We start from the raw sequence: 26,582 nt of genomic DNA on the forward strand, positions 1-26,582 counted from the left end.
AGTCAAATCTGTCACCGACCCAATCGCTAACGTATCTTGGCATGGAGTTTCATACTCTCTCAGCGATAGTGAAGCTTCCGCTGGACAAGCAGAGGTCACTACAGACTGGGGTGCAGGCTCTCCTTCAAAGTCAGTCGCACTCCTTAAGACGCCTCATGCACTTCCTCGGGAAGATGGTGGCGGCAATGGAGGCGGTTCCGTTTGCGCAGTTTCATCTGCGCCCACTTCAATGGGACATTCTCCGCCAATGGGACGGGAAGTCAACATCCCTGGACAGGAAAGTCTCCCTTTCCCAGACGGCCAAAGACTCTCTGCAGTGGTGGCTTCTTCCCACCTCATTATCACAGGGAAGATCCTTCCTACCACCGTCCTGGGCGGTGGTCACGACAGACGCGAGTCTCTCAGGGTGGGGAGCAGTTTTTCTCCACCACAGGGCTCAGGGTACGTGGACTCAGCAGGAGTCCACCCTTCCGATCAATGTTCTGGAGATCAGAGCAGTGTATCTTGCCCTACTAGCCTTCCAGCAGTGGCTGGAAGGAAAGCAGATCCGAATTCAGTCGGACAACTCCACAGCGGTGGCATACATCAACCACCAAGGGGGGACTCGCAGTCGGCAAGCCTTCCAGGAAGTCCGGCGGATCCTGATGTGGGTGGAAGCCACGGCCTCCACCATATCCGCAGTTCACATCCCCGGCGTAGAAAACTGGGAAGCAGACTTCCTCAGTCGCCAGGGCATGGACGCAGGGGAATGGTCCCTTCACCCGGAAGTGTTTCAGGAAATCTGTCGACGCTGGGGAAGGCCGGACGTCGATCTAATGGCGTCCCGGCACAACAACAAGGTCCCGACCTTCATGGCACGGTCTCGCGATCACAGAGCTCTGGCGGCAGACGCCTTAGTGCAAGATTGGTCGCAGTTCCGGCTCCCTTATGTGTTTCCACCTCTGGCACTCTTGCCCATGGTGCTACGCAAGATCAGATCCGACTGCAGCCGCGTCATACTCGTCGCCCCAGACTGGCCAAGGAGGGCGTGGTATCCGGATCTGTGGCGTCTCACGGTCGGCCAACCGTGGGCACTACCAGACCGACCAGACTTACTGTCCCAAGGGCCGTTTTTCCATCGGAATTCCGCGGCCCTGAACCTGACTGTGTGGCCATTGAGTCCTGGATCCTAGCGTCCTCAGGATTATCCCAAGGGGTCGTTGCCACCATGAGACAGGCTAGGAAGCCCACGTCCGCTAAGATCTACCACAGAACGTGGAGGATATTCTTATCCTGGTGCTCTGCTCAGGGAGTGTCTCCCTGGCCATTTGCATTGCCTACCTTTCTTTCTTTCCTACAATCTGGGTTAGAAAAAGGTTTGTCGCTCGGCTCCCTTAAGGGGCAAGTCTCGGCGCTATCCGTCTTTTTTCAGAAGCGTCTAGCACGACTCTCTAAGGTGCGCACGTTCCTGCAGGGGGTTTGTCATATCGTACCCCCGTACAAGCGACCATTAGATCCATGGGACCTGAACAGGGTGCTAGTTGCCCTCCAGAAGCCGTCCTTCGAGCCTCTGAGGGAGGTTTCACTTTCTAGACTATCACAGAAAGTGGCTTTTCTGGTAGCGATCACATCTCTTCGGAGAGTGTCTGAGCTAGCAGCGCTGTCATCCAAGGCTCCCTTCCTGGTCTTCCACCAGGACAAGGTAGTGCTGCGCCCCATTCAGGAGTTTCTCCCGAAGGTGGTATCCTCTTTTCATCTTAATCAGGATATCTCTTTGCCTTCTTTTTGTCCTCATGCAGTTCATCGGTATGAGAAGGATTTACATTTGTTAGATCTGGTGCGAGCACTCAGAATCTACATTTCCCGCACGGCGCCCCTGCGCCGTTCGGATGCACTCTTTGTCCTTGTCGCTGGTAAGCGCAAGGGGTCGCAGGCTTCTAAGGCCACCCTGGCTCGATGGATCAAAGAACCAATTCTTGAGGCCTACCGTTCTGCTGGGCTTCCGGTTCCATCAGGGCTGAAGGCCCATTCTACCAGAGCCGTGGGTGCGTCCTGGGCATTGCGTCACCAGGCTACGGCTCAACAGGTGTGCCAGGCAGCTACCTGGTCGAGTCTGCACACTTTCACCAAACATTATCAGGTGCGTACCTATGCGTCGGCGGACGCCAGCCTAGGTAGAAGAGTCCTGCAGGCGGCAGTTGCCTCCCCGTAGGGGAGGACTGTCTTTGCAGCTCTAACATGAGGTATTTCTTTACCCACCCAGGGACAGCTTTTGGACGTCCCAATCGTCTGGGTCTCCCAATGGAGCGCCGAAGAAGAAGGGAATTTTGTTACTTACCGTAAATTCCTTTTCTTCTAGCTCCTATTGGGAGACCCAGCACCCGCCCTGTTGTCCTTCGGGATTTTTGGTTGTTTTTCGGGTACACATGTTGTTCATGTTGAATGGTTTTCAGTTCTCCGAGGTTATTTCGAAGTGAATTTGTTTAAACCAGTTATTGGCTTTCCTCCTTCTTGCTTTTGCACTAAAACTGGTGAGCCAGTGATCCCACTGGGGGTGTATAACCAGAAGGGGAGGGGCCTTACACTTTTTAGTGTAATTGCTTTGTGTGGCCTCCGGAGGCAGTGCTATACACCCAATCGTCTGGGTCTCCCAATAGGAGCTAGAAGAAAAGGAATTTACGGTAAGTAACAAAATTCCCTTCTTTTATCTGATCACCCCTAGTATTTCCAGTATTAGTTCAGATAGACAGGATGGACAGCTGTGTGAGCAGCCTCTTCTTACCTTAGCACCCCCTGATAGCTCCAGTATTTGCTCAGATAGCAAGAGTGTACACCAGTGTATGCAGCCTCTTCTTACCTTAGCCTCCCTGATATCTTTAGCATTAGAGTAGATACAGGGTGGACAGCAGTGTGAGCAGTCTCTTCTTACCTCTTTACCCCGGTTTCTCCAGTGTTGTAGTGTATGCACACGTCTTTTAGACAAGTCTTTATCCAAATTGGCTTTGCTGGCAATTGTATTTGCAATGATTCCAAGACTGATGTTTAATTATAAACCAAGAATGATCATACATCTTCTTTTCTTTTTTTTTTTTAATCCACTTCACAGTTTTCAAACCCCAAAGCAGTTAAGCCTAGGGCTACATGGAGTCTTTGGCTGTGATAGTTGTAGTGTCTCCTAACTTTGCTCCGTGCTGCTTCTACAGTGCAGCGTTATTCAAGGGAATGGAGTTGCATTGGTAGTTTCTAATACCATGTAGAAAGTTGCAAAAAGACCCCAGGCTCTTGGATGTTTTGTGATATGCCTGGTGCAATAGTTTAGTTGTGGCAAAGCAACCCTCCAATTCACTTATATAGGAGTGCAATGTAGCAGCAGCACCAAGCTAACCTCGGTCATGATGGCTGTTGCGGCCAAAGTTGCCATGTAGCTCTCTAGTATGAAAGAGATAACGAAATACAGACTGAGCATGTGCACAGCAATGTCATTTTTACATTGCTGGTCATTATGTTCACTTTTTTTTGTGGCAGATTTGGTGCACTTTTTCAGGCTGTCTCCAGTTAGAATTTTCCTAAACAAAAAGGATGTTGAGTGCACATAACTTTTTAGAATAGATACACATGGTGGATAGCAGTGTGAGTAGCCTCTTCTTACCTCAGCACCCTGGTATCTCCAGTATTAGATCAGATAGACCAGGTGGACAGCAGTGTGAGCAGCCTCTTCTTACCTCAGCACTCTGATATATCCAGTATTCAGAATATCCACAGGTAGCACATCTTCCTACATGTGAATGTAAGGAGTGAAGCGGCGCATGCTCACAGGCAGCTGGACATTTTGAGCGCACGTATCTTTTAGATCAGATAGGCAGGGTGGACAGAAGGGTGAGCAGGCTCTTCATACCTCAACACTCTTGATATCTCCCAGTATTAGAGCAGATACACATGGTAGACAGCAGTGTGAGCAGCCTCTTCTTACCTCAGCACTCTGATATATCCAGTATTAAATTCAGAATATCCACAGGTCGCACATCTTCCTACATGTGAATGTAAGGAGTGAAGCGGCACATACTTATTGGCTGCTGGACATTTTCTTGTAGTGCTTACAGCCCTAGAGAGAATAAACCTGATTTCCTAATTAAAGGTTAAATTTTGTAAATTTTAGAAATTGGTTATAAAACCTTTTCTTGGTTTGTTTCTTTTCTGTTCCCGTAGAACCCCTTTAAGCTTTAGATATATGAAGGCTTTGAATTGCATTGAGAGGCAAAGCATATTAGAAAGCTGGATCCCTTCATTCTACCATGAATTTGATTTATCTTCAAAAGACGGGAAAACCTGTATTAATAGTACAAACACCCAAAGAAACTGCGCTCAGTAGAAAATCCATCACAAGTACAGTTCCTTCTTAGCAGTAAACGGATTTCATTTTTCTCTTACAGCGGCAGTATACAGTATGTTATCCTGACCTACATGAAGCATCTTGGCGTGAAAGTGAAAGAACCCAGAATTCTGGAACAGAGGCGTGGGCGTATTGGCTTCCTACCAAAAATTAAGGTATTGATGAGCTCGCAAAGCATTGGCAGATGTTGTGACCCTGTGAACACGTACATGAGTAGTCTGTATACAGGTGTAAACATAATAAATTAAAAAAAAAATTATATATATATATATATATATATATATATATATATATATATATATATATATATATATAATCTAAATTTATACAACCTCTGCAACTTCACAGGGGCCCAGTGGGTAAGGGAACCCAGTGCTAACCTACAAGGGTTTTCCATAACGGATACCAGGATCAGTGGCTCAAGCTGTGCTAGATCCGGGAAGGATGGGGAGGGGGGTAGTTTTTTTTGTATTTTTTTTTTTTATGTTCTCTAGTATGGGGACAGGTGTTTTCTGAAGCCATCCCATATCTGCACCTAAGGAGCTGCTTTTCAGTGTTGGATGGTTAGAGGGACATAAGGGAATGCTCAATTACAAAGTAAATTACATTTTGTTTCCTTATTTTTGTTGTTTGCCTCCAGCATCTTGCTTCATCTCATTGCTTTCTTCTCTTTAAAACTGGTACCGGCCATTCTATATTATTCTTCATCCCAAGCACACACATTCCACTAGTTGTATCCTTTTTATTTATTTAAAGAGGACACATCACTTTCTTAAAAGAATGGAGTTAAATACCTTGTAAAAACAAGAAAAGATCCACTGATTCTGAGTGTTTACCTTTTTGTGCGGTGTTGATATTCACATTTGTTGGTTTTGCAGCACAGTATGTGAAATCTCTGCTTGTAGACCAACTGGGTGTTTATTGAATGTCTTCTCTGGGGGTGTGTATTTTTTCCCCCTCCCTCCCAGGCACTGCCAATCACTGCGCCACAGCATCTGAAACTGCTAGATCGACTACAGAGTGGTGACTGTCAATGCTCAAGAGAGATGGGAGACTGTGCACGCCTCCAGAAATGAAGAAAAGTCTAGTTGCACTACAGACAGATTTCACATACTGGGCTCCAGAAGAAAAAAAAATAATTAGTAGCTCCAGAGTGGAAGAAATTATATCATGTACAGTGCAAGATGACACATTTTGTTAATCTTCTCTGTATATGAAGCAGTGTTCTATCTCCAGCAGTCCTGTAAATAAATGGAAGGTGATGTATATGTCTGACTACTATTCTCAGGATTGTTAATGTGGGGTCCCACCAGTCGGATGATCAACTTATCACCTATCTTAAGGTCCAGTCACACTAAACAACTTACCAGCGATCCCAACAACGATAGGGATCGCTGGTAAGTTGCTAGGAGGTTGCTGGTGAGATGTCACACTGCGACGCTCCAGCGATCCCACCAGCAACCTGACCTGGCAGGGATCGCTGGAGCGTCGCTACACGAGTTGCTGATGAGCTCACCAGCAACCAGTGACCAGCCCCCAGCGCCGCGTGGAAGATGCTGCGCTTGGTAACTAAGGTAAATATCGGGTAACCAACCCGATATTTACCTTGGTTACCAGCGCACGGAGCTACACATGCAGAGAACAGGGAGCAGCGCACACTGAGCGCTGGCTCCCTGCTCTCCTAGTTACAGCACACATCGGGTTAATTACCCGATGTGTGCTGCAGCTAAATGTGCACAGAGCAGGGAGCAGCGCACACCGGGTGCAGCTGCACAGGGTACATATATAGGGTATAGAGTACAGGCTGCAGCTGCACAGAGCAGGGAGCAGCGCACACCGCTTAGAACTGCCTCCTTGCTCTCCTAGTACAGCACACATCGGGTTAATTACCCGATGTGTGCTGCAGCTACATGTGCAGAGAGCAGGGAGCAGCGCACACTGCTTAGCACTGGCTCCCTGCTCTCCTAGCTACAGCACACATCGGGTTAATTAACCCGATGTGTCCTGCAGCTACATGTGCACAGAGCAGGAGCCGGCACTGACAGTGAGAGCGGCGGAGGCTGGTAACAAAGGTAAATATCGGGTAACCAAGGACAGGGCTTCTTGGTTACCCGATGTTTACATTGGTTACCAGCCTCCGCAGAAGCCGGCTCCTGCTGCCTGCACATTTAGTTGTTGCTGTCACACACAGCGATCTGTGCTTCACAGCGGGACAGCAACAACTAAACAATAGCCCAGGACATTCAGCAACAACCAACGACCTCACAGCAGGGGCCAGGTTGTTGCTGGATGTCACACACAGCAACATCGCTAGCAACGTCACAAAAGTTGTTCGTTAGCAGCGATGTTGCTAGCGATGTTGCTTAGTGTGACGGGGCCTTTACAGACAGCGTCTAAAAATGCAAATCCAGTTCTGTCTTATTGTTAGCTTGTAAGCCCTGCTTCTCCCCTGCCCAGACACTGCTTTCCACGTTACCGCAGTCAATGTGTACACGTGGAAGCAGATATTACAGATTTTTTCGTTTGTTTTTTGCAGAATTTATCCTACTTTTTATGTTATAATTAGTGATGGGCAGACTTGCAGATAACCGGGACCTGCGGATCTAACTTGATTAAAAAACAAACAAACAAAAAACCACAATCCATTTCTGGCCCAGAACTGATCTAGCTAGGCCCCTGTCCCCATATAAGTCTATAGGGACCAGAATCTGGTACGTATAAATGGTGGTAGAAGGGATAAAGAGATTGGAGCAAGAGGTTCATACTTACTGAGTCGCTGGCTGTAACTGCTTCCAGGTCGCTCATTCTTCTTCCAAGGCCGCTCATTATTGCTCATCCATATTCACTGCTTCCTGCGCCCACTGGCAGTTCTGGCATCTGTGATTGGTTGCAGTGAGACGTGCCACCCCCCCCGCCTGTGAGACAGCGTGTCTGGCTGCTTGCAATCACAGTCCCTGTCTGGCTGCTTGCAATCACAGTCCCTGTCTGCGTGTCACTGTCCTGGAATAAAAGAAATTGGTGTAGGGTCCCCCCATATTGTGATACCTTGCATGGATAAAGTATACTGTCACAGGATACAGCCGCCAGCTGTATGCTTATCTTTTCTGTGTATCAAAATAAGAAAAAAAAATTATTAAATTTATGTAAATAAATCATTTTAAAAACTGGTATGCGGTCCCCTCAATTTTGATACTCCGCTATGATAAAGCCCAACAGCTGGAGGCTATTATTTTCAGGCCGGGGAGAATCGTGCAGAATGCCCCCCCCCCACTCCCCCCCTGCGACAGTCCTGGCTCTTCCTGATTGCCCTGGTGCAGTGGCAGTCGAGGTAATAAGGAGTTAATGACAGCTCATAGCTTCCACTGAGCCCTAGATTAGTAATGGGAGGCGTTTGAGACCCCCATGACTAATCTGTAAGTGAAAAGAAATAAAAGACAAACACCCAAAAATTGTTTACTTGAACTAAAATAAAAACACCCTCTCTCACCCCTTTAATAACCCCCAAAACACCCAGGTCCGGTGTAATCCACACGAGGTCCCACAACAATTCCAGCTCTGCTACACATGAAGTCACAGCGAATAGTGAATACCTTTTCTATGAAATTTATGCAATATTTAATGGCATCTAAACAACAAAACGTGATTTTCCTATGAGGTCTATGTTACGTTTGCTCTGGAACGGCACATTAAACCTTACAGATAGCAGTGCATTACATATCTGTAGCAGAAGGAAACGGCCATTATCATGCTTTATTAAACGGAATAAGTGGATTTACATGCACTAACACAATTGGGCCACTTCTAAAGCCATCCCGTGCACACATCTTCCTGTCTCACACAGTTCTGGTCGTCTTTTCTGTGCAGTTTCCACGTCCTTTATTCCAATCACCCCACTAAGGTAAAGGCTGCGGTAATATGGTGCTACTTTATAAGTTTATCCTACATCTGCGCGCACTGTCATCTAGCACTGCAGAAAAAGTATTCCCTAGAAATAACTAGCTCTCACTTGTCAGGTTGATGTGCACAGTGATGAAGCCCCAGTTATTTCACTGAACTCCCGATTTACTTTTTGTAGCAGAGCATGAAGAAGGATAAAGAAGGAGAAGAAAAGTGGAAACGCCGAGCGCTGTCCAGCATCCTAGGCCCTCCGCGAAGGCCGAGCCGGCAGGACAGTAATGCAAGTAAGTGCCGTCAGGACAGTAATGCAAGTAAGTGCCGTCAGCTGCTTGTTCTCCCAAAGATTGTCTCACTAGTAGCTTAGGATGTGACCATATTAAGGGCTGAACACCCCAGTCATACGGTGAGTATGGCAGGAAGAGAATCCGTTCTGATTTTGCTCCTTATGACTCATACATTGCAACTTCTACCCAACACTCAAAGCTGAATGATGCCGCCAACAGCGTCCGGCACTGTGAAGGTGATGGGGGGGTACCGTATGGCCACTGTAGGAGGGATCACAAGGCTCTGCAGAGGCTACAAAGGAAGTGAGGAATCACAACGTTTGGTGATGACTGCGAAAGTATGGATGAGATGCCTGGCATAGATTCTGAGAAAGTGAGGATGAGATGCCTAGCTTGGGTATTGCGAGAGCAAGGATGAGATGCCTAGCTTGGGTATTGCGAAAGTCAAGATGAGATGCCTGGCATGGGTTCTGAGAAAGTCAGGATGAGATGCCTGGCATGGGTTCTGAGAAAGTCAGGATGAGATGCCTGGCATGGGTTCTGAGAAAGTCAGGATGAGATGCCTGGCATGGGTTCTGAGAAAGTCAGGATGAGATGCCTGGCATCGGTCCTGAGAAGTGGAGCATGAGATACCTGCCGTGGTTACTGCGAAAGCAACGATGAGATGCCTAGCTTGAGTACTGCGAAAGTCAGGATGAGATGCCTGGTGTGGGTACTTGAAAAATGAGGATGAGCTGCCTGGCGTGGATACTGAGAATGGAAGGATGAGATGCCAGGCATGGGTACTGGGAAAGTGAGGAGGAGATACCTCGTGTGATACTGTGAGAGTAAGTATGAGATGCCTGTTGTGGGTACTGGGAAAGAGAAACAAACATTCCTCCTAACCCTGGTTGTGTTTTGCAGCCATTCATTATCTTGTCACTGATTACACTCTAAGTGTTAGATTTTTGTTCACTTTTTTTGGTAAATCCCATTGAATATTTTAAAGATGGTCACGGGCCCACTCCGTGTGCTTGAAGCCCCTTTCCTCCTTTCTGGCAGTCACTGGCCAGCGTCTCCTCCCCGGTGGAGGACCCGGGGCAGTTTCTTGGATATGTGACCCCATGTGTCAGATACTTATCATGAAATCACAATGCGGTGTCTAATATAAGAGTGCAGCTTACCATGTGGCCGGTGGGCAGTCATTTATCCACCATTCATGCTGGGAGATCTCAGAGTTGAAGTCCGTGAGCGCAGCTCCGGAGTGTAACGTTATAACTAAAGGAAGAGCACAGGATGAGTAATTAATTTTTAAAATCTTTCTTTTGCTTTAGTTTCTCGAGCCTTGCAAATGCAGAAACACCCGAAGCACTTATCAACCTCCTCATCCAGCAGCCCTGAGCCGGCTGAGAGCAGACTGCGTTCTAGTGGTGGCTCTGTAGACGGCCATGAGTCTTCCTTCAGCCCCTTCTCTCCTCCCCCTAATAGTGCCTTAGGCTACAGCTCCCCGGACGGTAGTAAGGAGTTGGATGGCGGTGAGTGCACACCTGTACAACATCCTGGATTTATCCTAATTCTCCCAATGTCTTCAGACCTCTACACAGTCACTGTTTCCTCTTTTAGTGGGTGTGAAATTGAGCGCAGAAGGGCCCCATTCCACCGACGCCTGTGATGGCAGCTCACGAACTTCAGGTTCCCTATTTGACTTCCCATCTTCTCCACTGGATCTTTTGCAGGAAGAAGTGAAAGACACTGACCGGTAAGGGTGGTAGTTATGACTATATATTTGCTAGATATCTTTTTGCATGGTAGATGTAGGTGACTCCTAAAAATGCACGATCATGTTCCCATCTGTGTTTTTTTTTTTTTTTTTTTTTTGCAGAATATACAATACTGTAGTAATCGGCGCTCTAAATGCATTTTTGCAACCTTTTTTCTAATACTTTTTTCCCCCTTCTTTGTGATATTGGCAAAGCAATTTAATTTTGATGCAGTTTTTTTTTTTTTTTTTTTTTTTTTTTTTTGTGCAGAAACCCTGGGATTCCGCACTTGGAAAAGCAATTGTTTTTTACACGCATTTCATTCAGATTCTCAATAGTAAGCTATGGGTTTCATTCTTCAGGTCAATGCCAAGGCGGGTTTAGTCACATTTCAGTGTATGGGGAGTGGTGTTTGTGCCATGCCCCTCCACTGACTGACAGAGCCGCTCTGCATTAGGACCAGCTGTCATTCAATGTGGCATGAGGGGGCAGTTACAGTAGCACTGTATACTCACTGTGCACAGAGCGGTAACTGACCCAGCACCACATCAATGACTGAATCCCAAATGCTGCCTGGAGCATTAAAGTTAATTTCCTCCCAGCAGCCGAGTTCGAAGTGCAGGTGCCAGGCAGGTTCAGAAAGCTAATAACCTGCAGGTTAACCCCATATTCAAACTTAAAAAAAAAATAAAAATATTTTCTCCTAGGGAACCTAAATTGTGAGCCCCAATGGGGACAGTGTTGCCATTGTATGTAAAGCGCTGTGGAATTAACAGCGCTATATAAATGAATAAATTGCTTTTTCTTTGTCGCTCCATTGGGAGACCCAGACAATTGGTGTGTATAGCTTCTGCCTCCGGAGGCCACACAAAGTATTACACTTTAAAAAGTGTAACCCCTCCCCTCTGCCTATACACCCTCCCGTGGACCACGGGCTCCTCAGTTTTATGCTTTGTGTGGAAGGAGGCACACATCCACTCATGCATTCTCATAACTTAGTTGTCGGTTGGAAGAAAAGAGGACCCCCACGGGGTCCCCGGCATGCTCCCTTCTCACCCCACTATGTCGGCGGTGTTGTTAAGGTTGAGGTACCCATTGCGGGTACAACGGCTGGAGCCACATGCCGTCTCCTTCACCATCCCTTATGCGGCTCTGGGAGAAGTGGGATCCTGAGCGGTCATCCATTTACTGGGACCGTGCTCCATCCGCAGCCCCTGGTGGAACCTGCCGGACCGGAGCCTTTTCAACCCCAGGGACCAGGCCCTGCTACTTAAAGGTACTCTGTGTCCCCATTGGGGACTGTACAGGAAGCGCACCTTCTTCCCGGAAGCCGCGGTAGTCGTAAAGCTGGGGAGGCACGTGGACTTCTGCGCCGACCGGGCCTGCCTGTCGGGCGCGGTCTCAAATTTAGTCCCCGGCTTCACCGCGGCCTAGTCGCGAAAATACCGCCCCTGGGCCTGCCTGTCAGGGGTAAGGACGGGATTACCGACATGAGGTCGGATGTGACGGCTGGAGCATCCTGCATGTCTTCCTCCCCCCTCACTGACCACTGTGGAGGCCCCAGACGGTACCCATTGCGGGTACGGAAGCTGGAGCCACAGGCCGTCTCCTTCACCATCCCTTATGCGGCTGGGAGAAGTGGGACCTGAGCGGTCATCCATCTGCTGGGACCGTGCTCCATCCGCAGCCCCTGGTGGAACCTGCCGGACCGGAGCCTCTTCAACCCCAGGGACCGGGCCCTGCTACTTAAAGGTACTCTGTGTCCCCATTGGGGACTGTACAGGGAGCGCACCTTCTTCCCGGAAGCCGCGGTAGTTGTAAAACTGAGGAGGCAGGTGGACTTCCGCGCCGACCGGGCCTGCTGGTCGGGCGCGGCCTCAAATTTAGTCCCCGGCTTCACCGCGGCCTAGTCGCGAAAATCCCGCCCTCGGGCCTGCCTGTCAGGGGTAAGGGCGGGATTACCGACATGACGTCGGATGTGAGGGCTGGAACATCCTGCATGTCTTCCTCCCCCCTCACTGACCACTGTGGGGAACCCAGACTCCCGCTCTTTGCTGGCGCCGCCCTCGGCCCCAGTCCTCCCCTGAGAACTCCGGCGGACATTTTTCTGGCATTCTGCCGGTGGGTGCTTCTCAGGGGAGCTCAGGGTGAACACAGCACCCGGTACTGGTCCCCCTAGGGTGCCGGATACATATGTATATATTATATATATTTCTGTTCGGACAGACTGTATCCCCTTTTCTTTTCACATTTACCTTCAGTGGTCACTCTCCTAGGAGACAACAGGCACAGGTTTTTCTCGCGGTCTGTACCTCTTGTGGGGCTATGTTACCTGCGGGATCCACCTACCCTCACTGTGAGCAATGCTCGACTCCTGCCTCGCTTGCTCAGCCGGAGCCTCGGGCACTGGTGGGCCCCTCAGCTCATGTAGACCCCCCTGCTCCCCCTGAGCAGGCTGCAGGGACAGAGTCACAGGTGTTGGCCCTCAGTCTTTTTCATATGATCAAATGGTCTTCTTAGCTCCTTAAGGCATTGCAGTCCAGACCGGACCTTTCACAGGCCCTGACCCTGCAGCTTGTCTCATCCAGGCCTCGCTTGGTTAGCGCCGCAGCGTGCTCCCAGGTTGAGCCCTAGGTCTCAGGCGGAGGACTCCTGCCCGGACCGCAGTCCAAGACCGGCTAAGCGGTCTCGCTGGGACTCTTCCCCGACTTCCTCACGCTGCTAGAGATCCCAGCTTGAGGACTCTCAGGAAGACGAGGCGGACGGGGGATCTCAGGGCTCTGGCCCTGACTTCACCCTTATCCTTGATACTCCTAAGGGGGACGCCTTTAGTAAATGATCTTATCTCGTCCATCAACCAGGTGTTGGTTCGCTCTCCTCCGCCTCCTCCTGTAGAGGAGTCGGCTTCTCAGCAGGAGAAACACCAGTTTCGGTTCCCCAAACGTACGCGCAATACGTTTTTTGATCACTCTAACTTCAGGGATGCTGTCCAAAAACCCGGAGCGGTCCCGGACAAGCGCTGGGTTAAACGTCACACTGACACGTGTTACCCCTTTCCATCTGAAGTCGTTAAGAGTTGGGCTCATTCTCCCAAGATGGATACTCCAGTCTCCAAATTGGCTACTAGGTCTGTTGTGTCTGTTGCAAATGGTTCATCACTGAAGGATGCCACTGACAGACAGAGCTCTTGGTGAAGTCCATCTATGAGGCCACGGGCACGTCTTTCGCCCTGGCCTTTGCAGCCGTGTGGGCTCTCCAAGCAATCTAGGCTTGTCTGAGGGAGTTTAATGCTGTCACATGGAATTTTGCTCCGCATGTTCCGTCTTTGACTCTCGGGCATCAGCCTTTTCGTCCTGCGCCATGAACGCCGTCCTGGACTCCACTAGCCGCACGGCTGTAGCATATGCTAACTCCGTGGCAGTTCGCAGGGCCATGTGGCTGCGCGAATGGGAACCAGACTCTGCTTCAAAAAGGTTCTTAACTGGTTTGCCTTTTTCTGGCGACCGTTTATTTAGCGAACGATTGGATGATATTATTAGGAATCTAAGGGAAAGGTCTCCTCCTTACCCCAGTCCAAACCTAAGAGACCTCAGCAAAATCCAATCGAGGTTTCGGTCCTTTCGTCCCTCTGCCAAGCCACATTCTTCTTCATCCAACAGGCCGGAGAAAGGCCAGAGAAACTCATATGCGTGGCGGCCCACGTCACGACCCCAAAAGGCCGCAGGGGGCACTGCCTCCAAAACGGCCTCCTCATGACTCTCGGCCTCCCCTAGCCGCATCCCCGGTCGGTGGCAGGCTCTTCCGCTTTGGCGGCGCCTGGTGGCCACAAGTTCAAGACCGATGGGTGAGAGACATTCTGTCTCATGGTTACAGGATAGAGTTCAGTTCTCGTCCTGTGGCTCGTTTCTTCAGAACCTCTGGGCCCCTTCTCAGGCGGCGTGTCAACAAAGCCTTGCCGTCGCTCTGGCGACTCTCCAGAGACAAACAGCTTTCTCTGCAGGCGGGGGTGCAATCACTTCTTCGGAGTCAGTCACACCCCTTAAGGCGCCTCAGGCACTTCCTGGGGAAGATGGTTGCAGCTATGGAGGCAGTGCCGTTCGCGAACCAAGGCGGCACTCGCAGTCGTCAAGCATTCCAGGAAGTCCGGCGGATTCTGCAGTGGGTGGAAACCACAGGCTCCACCATCTCCGCAGTTCACATCCCGGGCGTAGAAAACTGGGAAGCAGATTTTTTTTCAGTCGTCAGGGCCGCTGAGGAACGCAGGACGTCGATCTCTCAATGTCCCGGCCTTCATGGCACGGTCTCAGGATCACAGACCTCTGGCAGCGGATGCTTTAGTCCAGGATTGGTCGCAGTTTAGACTGCCTTATGTGTTTCCCCCTCTGGCGATGCTGCCCAGGGTACTACGCAGGATCAGGTCCGACTGCCGTCGTACCATTCTCGTCGCTCCAGACTGGCCGAGACGGTCGTGGTATCCGGATCTGTGGCATCTCACGGTGGGTCAACCGTGGGGACTTCCAGACCGCCCAGACTTGCTGTCACAAGGCCCGTTTTTCCATCTGAATTCTGTGGCCCTCAACTTGACTAGGTGGCCATTGGCCCCTGACTCCTAGAGTCTTCAGGGTTATCTCAGGATGTCATTGCCACCACGAGACAAGCCAGGAAGCCAACGTCAGCCAAGATCTATTACAGGTCTTGGCAAGTCTTTCTATCCTGGTGCGCTGATAACGGCTTTCCTCCATGGCCGTTTGCCTTTCCTACATTCCTTTCATTCCTACAATTTGGAATGGACAAGGGTTTGTCCCTCGGCTCTCTCTCTAGGGCCAAGTCTCCACGCTCTCCGTGTTTTTCTTTCAAAAGCGTCTAGCCAGGCTTCTGCAGGCCCGCACGTTCCTGCAGGGGGGCTGCCACATGGTTCCACCTTACAAACGTCCGTTAGAACCCTGGGATCTTGGCAGAGTCCTGACGACTCTTCAAAAGCCGCCTTTTGAGCTGCTGCGGGAGGTCTCTCTCTCCCGTCTTTCTCAGAAGGTGGCCTTCCTGGTGACAGTCACTTCTCTTCAGAGAGTGTCTGAGCTTGCGGCGCTGTCATGCAAGGCTCCCTTCCGGGTTTTCCACCAGGATAAGCTGGTTCTTCGTCCTGTCCCGGAATTTCTCTCTAAGGTGGCATCTCCTTTTCATCTAAATCAGGATATCTCCTTGCCTTCCTGTTGCCCTAATCCAATTCACCAGGGTGAAAAGGTTGTGCACTCTTTCGATCTAGTGAGAGCACTCCGGTTCTACGTGTCTCGCATGGCGCCCCTACGCCGTTCAGATGCGCTTTTTGTCCTTGTCGCTGGCCAACGTATGGACTCTCAGGCCTCCAAGTCGACCTTGGCTCGGTGGATCAAGGAACAGATTCTCGAGGCCTACCGTTCTTCGGAGCTTCCGCTCCCTTCAGGGCTGAAAGGCCATTCTACCAGAGCTGTAGGTGCGTCCTGGGCATTGCGGCACCGGGCAACGGTTCAGCAGGTGTGTCAGGCAGCTACGTGGTCTAGTCTTCACACTTTCACAAAGCACTATCAAGTGCATACCTATGCTTCGGCAGACGCCAGTCTAGGTAGGCGAGTCCTTCAGATGGCGGTTGTCCACCTGTAACAGGGGGCCGTTTTCGGCTCCTCTTATTGAGGTATTCTTTTACCCACCCAGGGACTGCTCTTGGACGTCCCAATTGTCTGGGTCTCCCAATGGAGCGACAAAGAAGGGAATTTTGTTTACTTACCGTAAATTCCTTTTCTTCTAGCTCCTATTGGGAGACCCAGCACCCACCCCTGTGCCCTTTGGGCTGGCTGTTCTTTTGGGTTATGGTCTTCAGTTCTCCGAACATCCTTCGGATTGAATTTACCCTAGACCAATTTATAAGTTTGCTCCTTCCTGCTTTTGCACCAAAACTGAGGAGCCCGTGGTCCACGGGAGGGTGTATAGGCAGAGGGGAGGGGTTACACTTTTTAAAGTGTAATACTTTGTGTGGCCTCCGGAGGCAGAAGCTATACACCCCAATTGTCTGGGTCTCCCAATAGGAGCTAGAAGAAAAGGAATTTACGGTAAGTAAACAAAATTCCCTTCATATATATATATATATATATATATATATATATATATATATATATATATATATATATATATATCATGTATTGCTTACATGCACCCTATGTCAATGAGCAGGTCTCTATCCCCATGGGCGTCGCATCGCATTGTGGGTGTTTGCATGCTATCCATGGTATCACGCCCATGCTCCTTCAGAATCTCGCGTGTGCACACTTACCATTCTCGCCGCCTTCTCATCCTGGTGTTTACTTGCCGGGATCAGACGCGCGTTTCGCATGACCGGAACTGCAGGAGTCTTCTGAGCGTTTGCAGTGTGCATCTGAAGCCGACAAGCAAACACCAGGATGAGAAGAAGGCGGGAATGGTAAGTGCACACACGCAGGATCTCCAGGAGCTGACGGTGACGTTGCTCATGTAAATCCATGAGATCACGCCCACAGGAGCATGATACCACGGAAAACATGCAAACTCCCACAGGGCGATGCTAGAGCCCCTGATCATTTACATAGGGAATATGTATGTAATAAAAAGTATTTTATTGCTTATATATTACACAATATTACAACATAGGGGTGGGTAGGAAGGGGTTACTAGCTCACACAGGCTCCTGCTTGTAGGTTAGCATGCTTTTTTTTTGACCAGACAGGCTCCCTCCAGGACTATTTATTTATTTATTTATTTATTTATTTTTTTTACTATGGGCCTAAACCAGTTCAGAGCAGTGACTGACCGCTCCTGCCAGCGATGTATTTCTTAGGCACATGGTAAAATACGTATTTAGTCCCCTTCAATATGGGGAAGCCCTGCCAGTAACTGTTTGTGGATAACCTATGTGCCATTTGGCAATTTTTTAACAACATTTTTCAGCAGCACTCTAAAAAGCTAAAATATCCAAACATTGAATATGGGAATTTCACTCCTGCATTACTGCTACTGCAATATGTTTAAAAAATGAGATACTTGTCTTATAAGGTTCCAGCATGCGCCTGTTCACACCCGCAGGAAGAGCTGAGCAGTCTTGTATTTGTATTCTAACCCTTCCTGACCGAGTGTGGCAATCCGTGATAAGTGATCTGTTTTTTTTTTTTTTTTTTAATTTGCCAGATTCAGTGAACACGGCACTCCAAAACTTTCACGAAGGTGAGTCTTTTTTTTTTCACCTTTTTTATTGTCTTAATGTGTTTTGTTTTATAGACAGACAAAATAGATGTGAAAAGCAAAAGTGATAAAGTAACTGTAAAACAAGTTGGTTGTTTTTTTTTTCAGACTTCATACCACTATCAGTAAAAGTATTAAGGTACCGTCACACTAAGCAACTTACCAGCGATCCCAACAACGATAGGGATCGCTGGTAAGTTGCTAGGAGGTTGCTGGTGAGATGTCACACTGCAACGCTCCAGCGATCCCACCAGCAACCTGACCTGGCAGGGATCGCTGGAGCGTGGCTACACGAGTTGCTGGTGAGCTCACCAGCAACCAGTGACCAGCCCCCAGCGCCGTGTGGAAGATGCTGCGCTTGGTAACTAAGGTAAATATCGGTAACCAACCCGATATTTACCTTGGTTACCACCGCACGGAGCTACACGTGCAGAGAGCAGGGAGCAGCGCACACTGAGCGCTGGCTCCTTGCTCTCCTAGTTACAGCACACATCGGGTTAATTACCCGATGTGTACTGCAGCTACATGTGCAGAGAGCAGGGAGCCGGCACTGACAGTGAGAGCGGGGGAGGCTGGTAACAAAGGTAAATATCGGGTAACCAAGGACAGGGCTTCTTGGTTACCCGATGTTTACATTGGTTACCAGCCTCCGCAGAAGGCGGCTCCTGCTCCCTGCACATTTAGTTGTTGCTGTCTCGCTGTCACACACAGCGATCTGTGCTTCACAGCGGGACAGCAACAACTAAAAAATGGCCCAGGACATTCAGCAACAACCAACGACCTCACAGCAGGGGCCAGATTGTTGCTGGATGTCACACACAGCAACATTGCTAGCAACGTCACAAAAGTTGTTCGTTAGCAGCGATGTTGCTAGCGATGTTGCTTAGTGTGACGGGGCCTTTAGTGTAAGTGATTGTCACCTTATAGGATCCTGATGGCTGGTACAGGAAGCATTGATCAGACACTGGCTGTACAAGTTCAGCCAGGAATGTTTGACTCTGAAATGCTTAAAGCGAATCTGTCACCAGGTTTTTGCCACCTAAACTGTGAGCAGCACAAGGTAGGGACAGAGACCCTGATTCCAGCGATGTGTCACTTACTGGGCTGCTTAGTGTAGTTTTGATAAAATCACTGATTAATCAGCAGGAGGTTATTACAGGACTACTTGACGTGCTGCTGGTAGTCCAACATATTCATGAGCTCTGTATATCTGCTAGATCAGCAGCAGAGGAGACAGTTATTTTTCTGCAGTGGTTTTCCTGTCAAGAGATAGGTTTTTTTTGTGCAGAAAATCTGGACCCAAATCTGCTGCATGAGAACATGCTCTTAGGCTATGTGCCCACGTTGCGTTGTGTCCATGCAGAAATTTCTGCTGCGATTTGAACAGCACACGTGCGCTTCAAATCGCTGCAGAAACACTGCAGTGAAAAGCCGATTTCATGTGCTCTGGATGCTGCGCCCACCATAGACAGAGCGGGGGCTGCATCCAAGGCGCACAGAATAAGTGACATGTTGCTTTTTAGAACGCAGCGATTTGGCAGCATGTAAATCGCTGCGTTCTAAAATGCAACGTGCGCATGGATCATGCACAATCTTCATAGATTGTGCAGGGGACGCAGGACGCATGCAGTTACGCTGCAGTGCAATACGCAGCGTAACTGCATGCAAATACGCAACGTGCGCACATAGCCTTATACAGGTTTATTAGTATTTTTTTTTATTTTAAGCACCACCTAAAGGGTTTTTTTAAACAGACCACCCCTTTTGAAAGACGAGGATTATATATTTCTTTGTCGCTCCATTGGGAGACCCAGACAATTGGGGTGTATAGGCTATGCCTCCGGAGGCCGCACAAAGTATTACACTAAAAGTGTAAAGCCCCTCCCCTTCTGCCTATACACCCCCCGTGCTCCCACGGGCTCCTCAGTTTTTATGCTTTGTGCGAAGGAGGCAGACATGCACGCACAGCTCCATAGATTGGTCAGCAGCAGCTGCTGACTATGTCGGATGGAAGAAAAGTGGGCCTATATAGGGCCCCCAGCATGCTCCCTTCTCACCCCACTCTTGTCGGCGGTGTTATTAAGGTTGAGGTATCCATTGCGGGTACGGAGGCTGGAGCCCACATGCTGTTTTCCTTCCCCATCCCCCTTAGGGCTCTGGGTGAAGTGGGATCCTATCGGTCTCCAGGCACTGAGACCGTGCTTCATCCACAACTCCAGAGGAGCCTGCTGGATAGGAGCCGGGTATCGTTCAGGGACATGGCCCTGCTACTTGGAGGTACTCTGTGTCCCCGTGGGGACCGCGCACAGCAACACTCCAGCATTGCTGGGTGTGCTAGTGCACCGGGGACCGCGGCGCTGACCGGGTTAAATGTGCCATTACACACTCAGCGTCGCTGAGTGTGTTTGTGTATGGGGACTACCGCGCTGACCGCCGCTGCCATGGTTAACACTGCGGCGCGGCTGGGACTTGTAGTGCGCCGGGGACTTCCGCGCCGGCCGCGCTTATTACTCGAGTCCCCGGCTTTTGCGGCCTAGTCTTTTTTCCTCCCGCCCCCAGCCCTGACAGGCAGGGGAAGGGCGGGACGCTGTACAGACGAGCAGCAATGAGGGCTGGAGCATGCTTTGCATACTCCATCCCCCTCACTGTGCACAGTGGGGCACCAGTTCCCGCACTTTCTGGGTCACGCCCACGGCTCCCTCCTCTCCTCAGGACGCCGGCAGCCATTCCTGTCAGCTCCTCGGACGCTGCAGAGGGGGACAAATTCTGGGAGACCCAGGCAGGGATTCTGGTGGCCTCACAACCGCTTTAAGCGGGTGGTAAGCAGCACCTGTGGTGCTAACCCCATTGTGCAGAAGTGTAATTATAAATTATATGTTTATGGTATATACTTTACACTGTATGGTGCACAGTTGATTCTGGCTATATACCCTATTGTGTTGCTCAGGGAAGACAATAGCATGGCGCCCACAAAAGGCAGGGGTGCCAAAAACACAGGCTTACTATGCTGCCTGCGCCGCATGTACGACGCCGCTACCGGCAGGTTCCACTGACCCTCATTGTGTGCACTGCTCGGCCCCTGCTGCACTTACTCAGCCGGAGCCTCTGCTAAGAGGGGCCCAGGGGGAGCCACCTGCTGACACTATCCAGGTGACAGGGACGGAGTTTGCAGTCTTTACGGATAAACTCTCTGAAACTATGGCTAAGATACTAGAAGCCTTGCAGTCCAGACCGGTATCTCAGCACAGGGACACTGTTGAATCATTGTTCCCTGGCCCCCCTCAGTTGGACCAACAATGTCCCCCCGGGGTATCTCATAGATCCCAGGCTGGGGGCTCTGACACGGACCCCAGCCCCAGACCGATTAAGCGAGCTCGCTTGGAAATTCCCTCGACATCATATTGTTCAGGGTCTCAGTGGGGGGAATCTCTGGTTGATGACGCGGAGACAGCTGATCAGGATTCTGATCCTGAGGCCGCTCTCAATCTAAATACTCCGGACGGGGACGCCATAGTGAACGATCTTATTGCGTCCATCAATCAAATGTTGGATATTTCTCCCTCAGCTCCTCCGGTGGAGGAGTCAGCTTCTCAGCAGGAGAAATTCCGTTTCAGGTTTCCCAAGCGTACACAGAGTATGTTTCTGGACCACTCTGATTTCAGAGAGGCAGTCCAGAATCACCATGATTGTCCAGATAAGCGTTTTTCTAAGCGCCTTAAGGATACACGTTATCCCTTTCCCCCTGACGTGGTCAAAGGTTGGACTCAGTGTCCCAAGGTGGATCCTCCAATCTCCAGACTGGCGGCTAGATCCATACTTGCAGTGGAAGATGGGGCTTCACTCAAAGATGCCACTGACAGGCAGATGGAGCTCTGGTTGAAATCCATCTATGAAGCTATCGGCGCTTCTTTTGCCCCAGCATTCGCAGCCGTATGGGCGCTACAAGCTATATCAGCAGGTCAAGCGCAAATTGACGCAGCCACACGCACTTCCGCGCCGCAGGTGGCGTCCATAACCGCTCAGACGTCGGCATTTGCGTCTTACGCTATTAATGCTGTCCTGGACTCTGCGAGCCGTACGGCGGTTGCATCCGCCAATTCGGTGGTACTCCGCAGGGCCTTGTGGCTACGGGAATGGAAGGCAGATTCTGCTTCCAAAAAGCGCTTAACCAGTTTGCCAATTTCTGGCGACCGATTGTTTGGATGAAATCATCAAACAATCCAAGGGAAAGGATACATCCTTACCCCAGCCCAAACCGAACATACCCCAACAGAGGAGGGGGCAGTCGAGGTTTCGGTCCTTTCGGGGCGCGGGCAGGTCCCAATTCTCCTCGTCCAAAAGGCCTCAGAAAGATCAAAGGAACTCTGATTCATGGCGGTCTAAGTCACGTCCTAAAAAGACCACCGGAGGTGCCGCTACCAAAGCGGCTTCCTCATGACTTTCGGCCTCCTCAATCCGCATCCTCGGTCGGTGGCAGGCTCTCCCGCTTTTGCGACACCTGGCTGCCACGGGTAAAAGACCGTTGGGTGAGAGACATTCTGTCTCACGGTTACAAGATAGAGTTCACCTCTCGTCCCCCGACTCGATTCTTCAGGTCATCCCCGCCTCCCGAGCGAGCCGTGGCTCTTCTGCAGGCGCTGGGCACTCTGAAGGCAGAAGGAGTGGTGGTCCCTGTTCCTCTTCAGCAACAGGGTCACGGTTTTTACTCCAACCTGTTTGTGGTCCCAAAGAAGGACGGGTCTTTCCGTCCTGTCCTGGACCTGAAACTGCTCAACAAACACGTAAAGACCAGGCGGTTCCGGATGGAATCCCTCCGCTCCGTCATCGCCTCAATGTCCCAAGGAGATTTCCTTGCATCGATCGATATCAAAGATGCTTATCTCCACGTACCGATTGCTCCAGAGCACCAGCGCTTCTTGCGCTTCGCCATAGGAGACGAACACCTGCAGTTCGTGGCACTGCCGTTCGGCCTGGCAACAGCCCCACGGGTTTTCACCAAGGTTATGGCTACTGTAGTAGCGGTCCTCCACTCTCAGGGTCACTCGGTGATCCCTTACTTGGACGATCTGCTGATCAAGGCACCTCTCAAGAGGCATGCCAACGCAGCCTCGACGCTAACCTGGAGACTCTCCAGAGTTTCGGGTGGCTCATCAATTTTCCAAAGTCAAATCTGACACCGGCCCAATCGCTGACATATCTTGGCATGGAGTTTCATACCCTCTCAGCGATAGTGAAGCTTCCGCTGATCAAGCAGCGTTCACTACAGAAAGGGGTACAATCTCTCCTTCAAGGTCAGGCACACCCCTTGAGGCGCCTCATGCACTTCCTGGGGAAGATGGTGGCAGCAATGGAGGCAGTCCCTTTCGCGCAGTTTCACCTGCGTCCTCTTCAATGGGACATCCTACGCAAATGGGACAGGAAGCCGACGTCCCTCGACAGGAACGTCTCTCTCTCTCAGGCGACCAAAGCTTCCCTTCGGTGGTGGCTTCTTCCCACTTCATTATCGAAGGGGAAATCCTTCCTGCCCCCATCCTGGGAGGTGGTCACGACGGACGCGAGTCTGTCAGGGTGGGGAGCGGTTTTTCTCCACCACAGGGCTCAGGGTACGTGGACCCAGCAAGAGTCCTCACTTCAGATCAATGTTCTGGAAATACGGGCTCTGGAAATACGGGCAGTGTACCTTTCCCTGAAAGCGTTCCAGCAGTGGCTGGAAGGCAAGCAGATCCGAATTCAGTCGGACAATTCCACAGCGGTGGCATACATCAACCACCAAGGCGGCACACGCAGTCGGCAAGCCTTCCAGGAAGTCCGGCGGATTTTGATGTGGGTGGAAGCCACGGCTTCCACCATCTCTGCAGTTCACATCCCAGGCATGGAAAACTGGGAAGCAGATTATCTCAGTCGCCAGGGCATGGACGCAGGGGAATGGTCCCTTCACCCGGACGTGTTTCAGGAGATCTGTTGCCGCTGGGGGGTGCCGGACGTCGACCTCATGGCGTCCCGGCACAACAACAAGGTACCGACGTTCATGGCACGGTCTCAAGATCCCAGAGCTATGGCGGCAGACGCCTTAGTTCAGGATTGGTCGCAGTTTCAGCTCCCTTATGTGTTTCCTCCGCTGGCACTGTTGCCCAGAGTGTTACGCAAGATCAGGGCCGACTGCCGCCGCGTCATCCTCGTCGCTCCAGACTGGCCGAGGAGGTTGTGGTACCCGGATCTGTGGCATCTCACGGTCGGCCAACCGTGGGCACTACCAGACCGACCAGACTTGCTGTCTCAAGGGCCGTTTTTCCATCTGAATTCTGCGGCCCTCAACCTGACTGTGTGGCCATTGAGTCCTGGATCCTAGCGTCTTCAGGATTATCTCAAGAGGTCATTGCCACTATGAGACAGGCTAGGAAACCAACGTCCGCCAAGATCTACCACAGGACGTGGAAAATTTTCCTGTCATGGTGCTCTGCTCAGGGTTTTTCTCCCTGGCCTTTTGCCTTGCCCACTTTTCTGTCCTTCCTTCAATCTGGACTGGAAAAGGGTTTGTTGCTCGGCTCCCTTAAGGGACAAGTCTCAGCGCTCTCTGTGTTTTTCCAGAAGCGCCTAGCCAGACTTCCACAGGTACGCACGTTCCTGCAGGGGGTTTGTCACATCGTTCCTCCTTACAAGTGGCCGTTAGAACCCTGGGATCTGAACAGGGTGCTGATGGTTCTTCAGAAACCACCATTCGAGCCAATGAGGGATATTTCTCTCTCACGCCTTTCGCAGAAAGTGGTTTTCCTAGTAGCAGTCACTTCTCTTCGGAGAGTGTCTGAGCTAGCAGCGTTGTCGTGCAAGGCCCTTTTCCTGGTGTTTCACCAGGACAAGGTGGTCCTGCGTCCGGTTCCGGAATTTCTCCCCAAGGTGGTATCCCCCTTTCATCTCAATCAGGATATCTCCTTACCCTCTTTTTGTCCTCATCCAGTTCACCAATGTGAAAAGGATTTGCACTTGTTAGATCTGGTGAGAGCACTCAGACTCTACATTTTTCGTACGGCGCCGCTCGGATGCACTCTTTGTCCTTGTCGCTGGCCAGCGTAAAGGGTCACAGGCTTCCAAATCAACCCTGGCTCGGTGGATCAAGGAGCCAATTCTCGAAGCTTACCGTTCTGCTGGGCTTCCGGTTCCCTCAGGGCTGAAGGCCCATTCTACCAGAGCCGTGGGCGCGTCCTGGGCTTTGAGGCACCAGGCTACGGCTCAGCAGGTGTGTCAGGCGGCTACCTGGTCGAGCCTGCACACTTTCACGAAACACTATCAGGTGCATACCTATGCTTCGGCGGATGCCAGCCTAGGTAGACGAGTCCTTCAGGCGGCGGTTGCCCACCTGTAGGAAGGGGCCGTTTTACGGCTCTATTACGAGGTATTATTTTACCCACCCAGGGACTGCTTTTGGACGTCCCAATTGTCTGGGTCTCCCAATGGAGCGACAAAGAAGAAGGGAATTTTGTTTACTTACCGTAAATTCCTTTTCTTCTAGCTCCAATTGGGAGACCCAGCACCCGCCCCTGTTTTTTTGTGTACACATGTTGTTCATGTTGAATGGTTTCAGTTCTCCGATATTCCTTCGGATTGAATTTACTTTAAACCAGTTTATAATTTTTTTCCTCCTTCTTGCTTTTGCACCAAAACTGAGGAGCCCGTGGGAGCACGGGGGGTGTATAGGCAGAAGGGGAGGGGCTTTACACTTTTAGTGTAATACTTTGTGCGGCCTCCGGAGGCATAGCCTGTACACCCCAATTGTCTGGGTCTCCCAATTGGAGCTAGAAGAAAAGGAATTTACGGTAAGTAAACAAAATTCCCTTCTTTCCTGATTTTATATAGAAAAGTTGAATATTTTATATATACATACAGATGGTATTCCGCAAATACTACAGTGATATCTGGAGAGTATCAGCCCATAGTTATACCCGAAATATATTTCTATGTATGAACATGTTAAAGGGTTAGTCCCAAAATTGTAACTTCTCCCCAATCCACTGATCATTGGGACCCTCCAGCAATCCCTAGAATCGTTCTGCAGCACCCTGTCTTTGATGGATCGGAGGGGCAGAAGCTCGGCCTCGGCTCCATTCATGGTCTGCGGCTGCAGGAGATTGTGCCCCTCCGCTCCATGTCAGTCAGGGCTCTGCAGCCTGCTATTCCTGCAATTCAGAGCCCCATACCCCATCACTGGGGGTTCCTTTCAGTAGATGACAACTCATGATTTTGGGAATGTTGGCAACAAAGTAATGCAGGAGCTAACTTTCCTATGGTTCCATTTCAGATTGGACGGCTTGGGCATTGGGGATATTCAGAGCGAGGATGAACACCTTGATCTAGATCTGGAGGTCGATCCTCCCAATTGGCAGCAGCTTGTCAGCAGAGAGGTGTTACAGGGACTTAAAGCACACGAGATCAAACAGCAAGAGGTCATACATGGTAAGAGTGTCACCTGGATATGCATTAGGCTGTCTTGTGTATTCACATTGCTTGTGTGTGTGCCTGGGTGCATCTGTCCATAATATATACACATGCATATATTATTGTATCTATATACACATACACCTGTTATGGTGCCCCCTGGTGGTGTTTTGATTCCTACTGCTGGTGAGGCTGCTTATGAACATGAGGACCTGGGTGGGGGTCTGCCCTGCTGTGCATGTGTCTCCACTCACACTGGACACTAATTGGGCGTTGTGAGAAAGATCAAAACCTCAGGGGCTACATAACCCACACGGACGTCAGTCATAGCATCACATTTTGCAATCCTCCGTAATGGGATTGTCTACTACTCATCCCCTTCTCAATTGCTATATTCCCTTTTATAAAAGCAGCCTATACTCTCCTTTGGTGCCGGCTCTCTCGTGGCGCACATGATGTTATGCCACATGAGCCCTGCAGCCAATCTGCAGTCACTTGTCTCACTTCCTTCAGACAAAACTGACTCCGATTGGCTGCTGGTTCCACGTGGCATAATGCCACACGAGCCACGGAGACCTAGTGCTGTCTTCGCTGAAACAGCATCGAAGGTGAGTACAG

General features: G+C 50.3%; 1 protein-coding gene across 3 annotated transcripts in view; it reads left to right on the top strand.

Annotated features, from left to right (window-relative positions):
• The window catches only part of ARHGEF12 (Rho guanine nucleotide exchange factor 12), a 258,987-nt gene that overhangs the window by 130,739 nt on the left and 101,666 nt on the right, over window positions 1–26,582 (top strand). For all 3 annotated transcript variants that reach the window (XM_075328415.1, XM_075328414.1, XM_075328413.1), the window contains 6 exons: window positions 4,410–4,524; window positions 8,445–8,550; window positions 9,864–10,064; window positions 10,153–10,288; window positions 17,481–17,516; window positions 25,828–25,982. In XM_075328415.1, the coding sequence (XP_075184530.1) occupies window positions 4,410–4,524; window positions 8,445–8,550; window positions 9,864–10,064; window positions 10,153–10,288; window positions 17,481–17,516; window positions 25,828–25,982 (749 nt within the window). The remainder of the gene's footprint in view (window positions 1–4,409; window positions 4,525–8,444; window positions 8,551–9,863; window positions 10,065–10,152; window positions 10,289–17,480; window positions 17,517–25,827; window positions 25,983–26,582) is intronic.

The sequence above is a fragment of the Anomaloglossus baeobatrachus genome, chromosome 11 (assembly GCF_048569485.1).
Source record: "Anomaloglossus baeobatrachus isolate aAnoBae1 chromosome 11, aAnoBae1.hap1, whole genome shotgun sequence".
NCBI lineage: Eukaryota > Metazoa > Chordata > Amphibia > Anura > Aromobatidae > Anomaloglossus > Anomaloglossus baeobatrachus.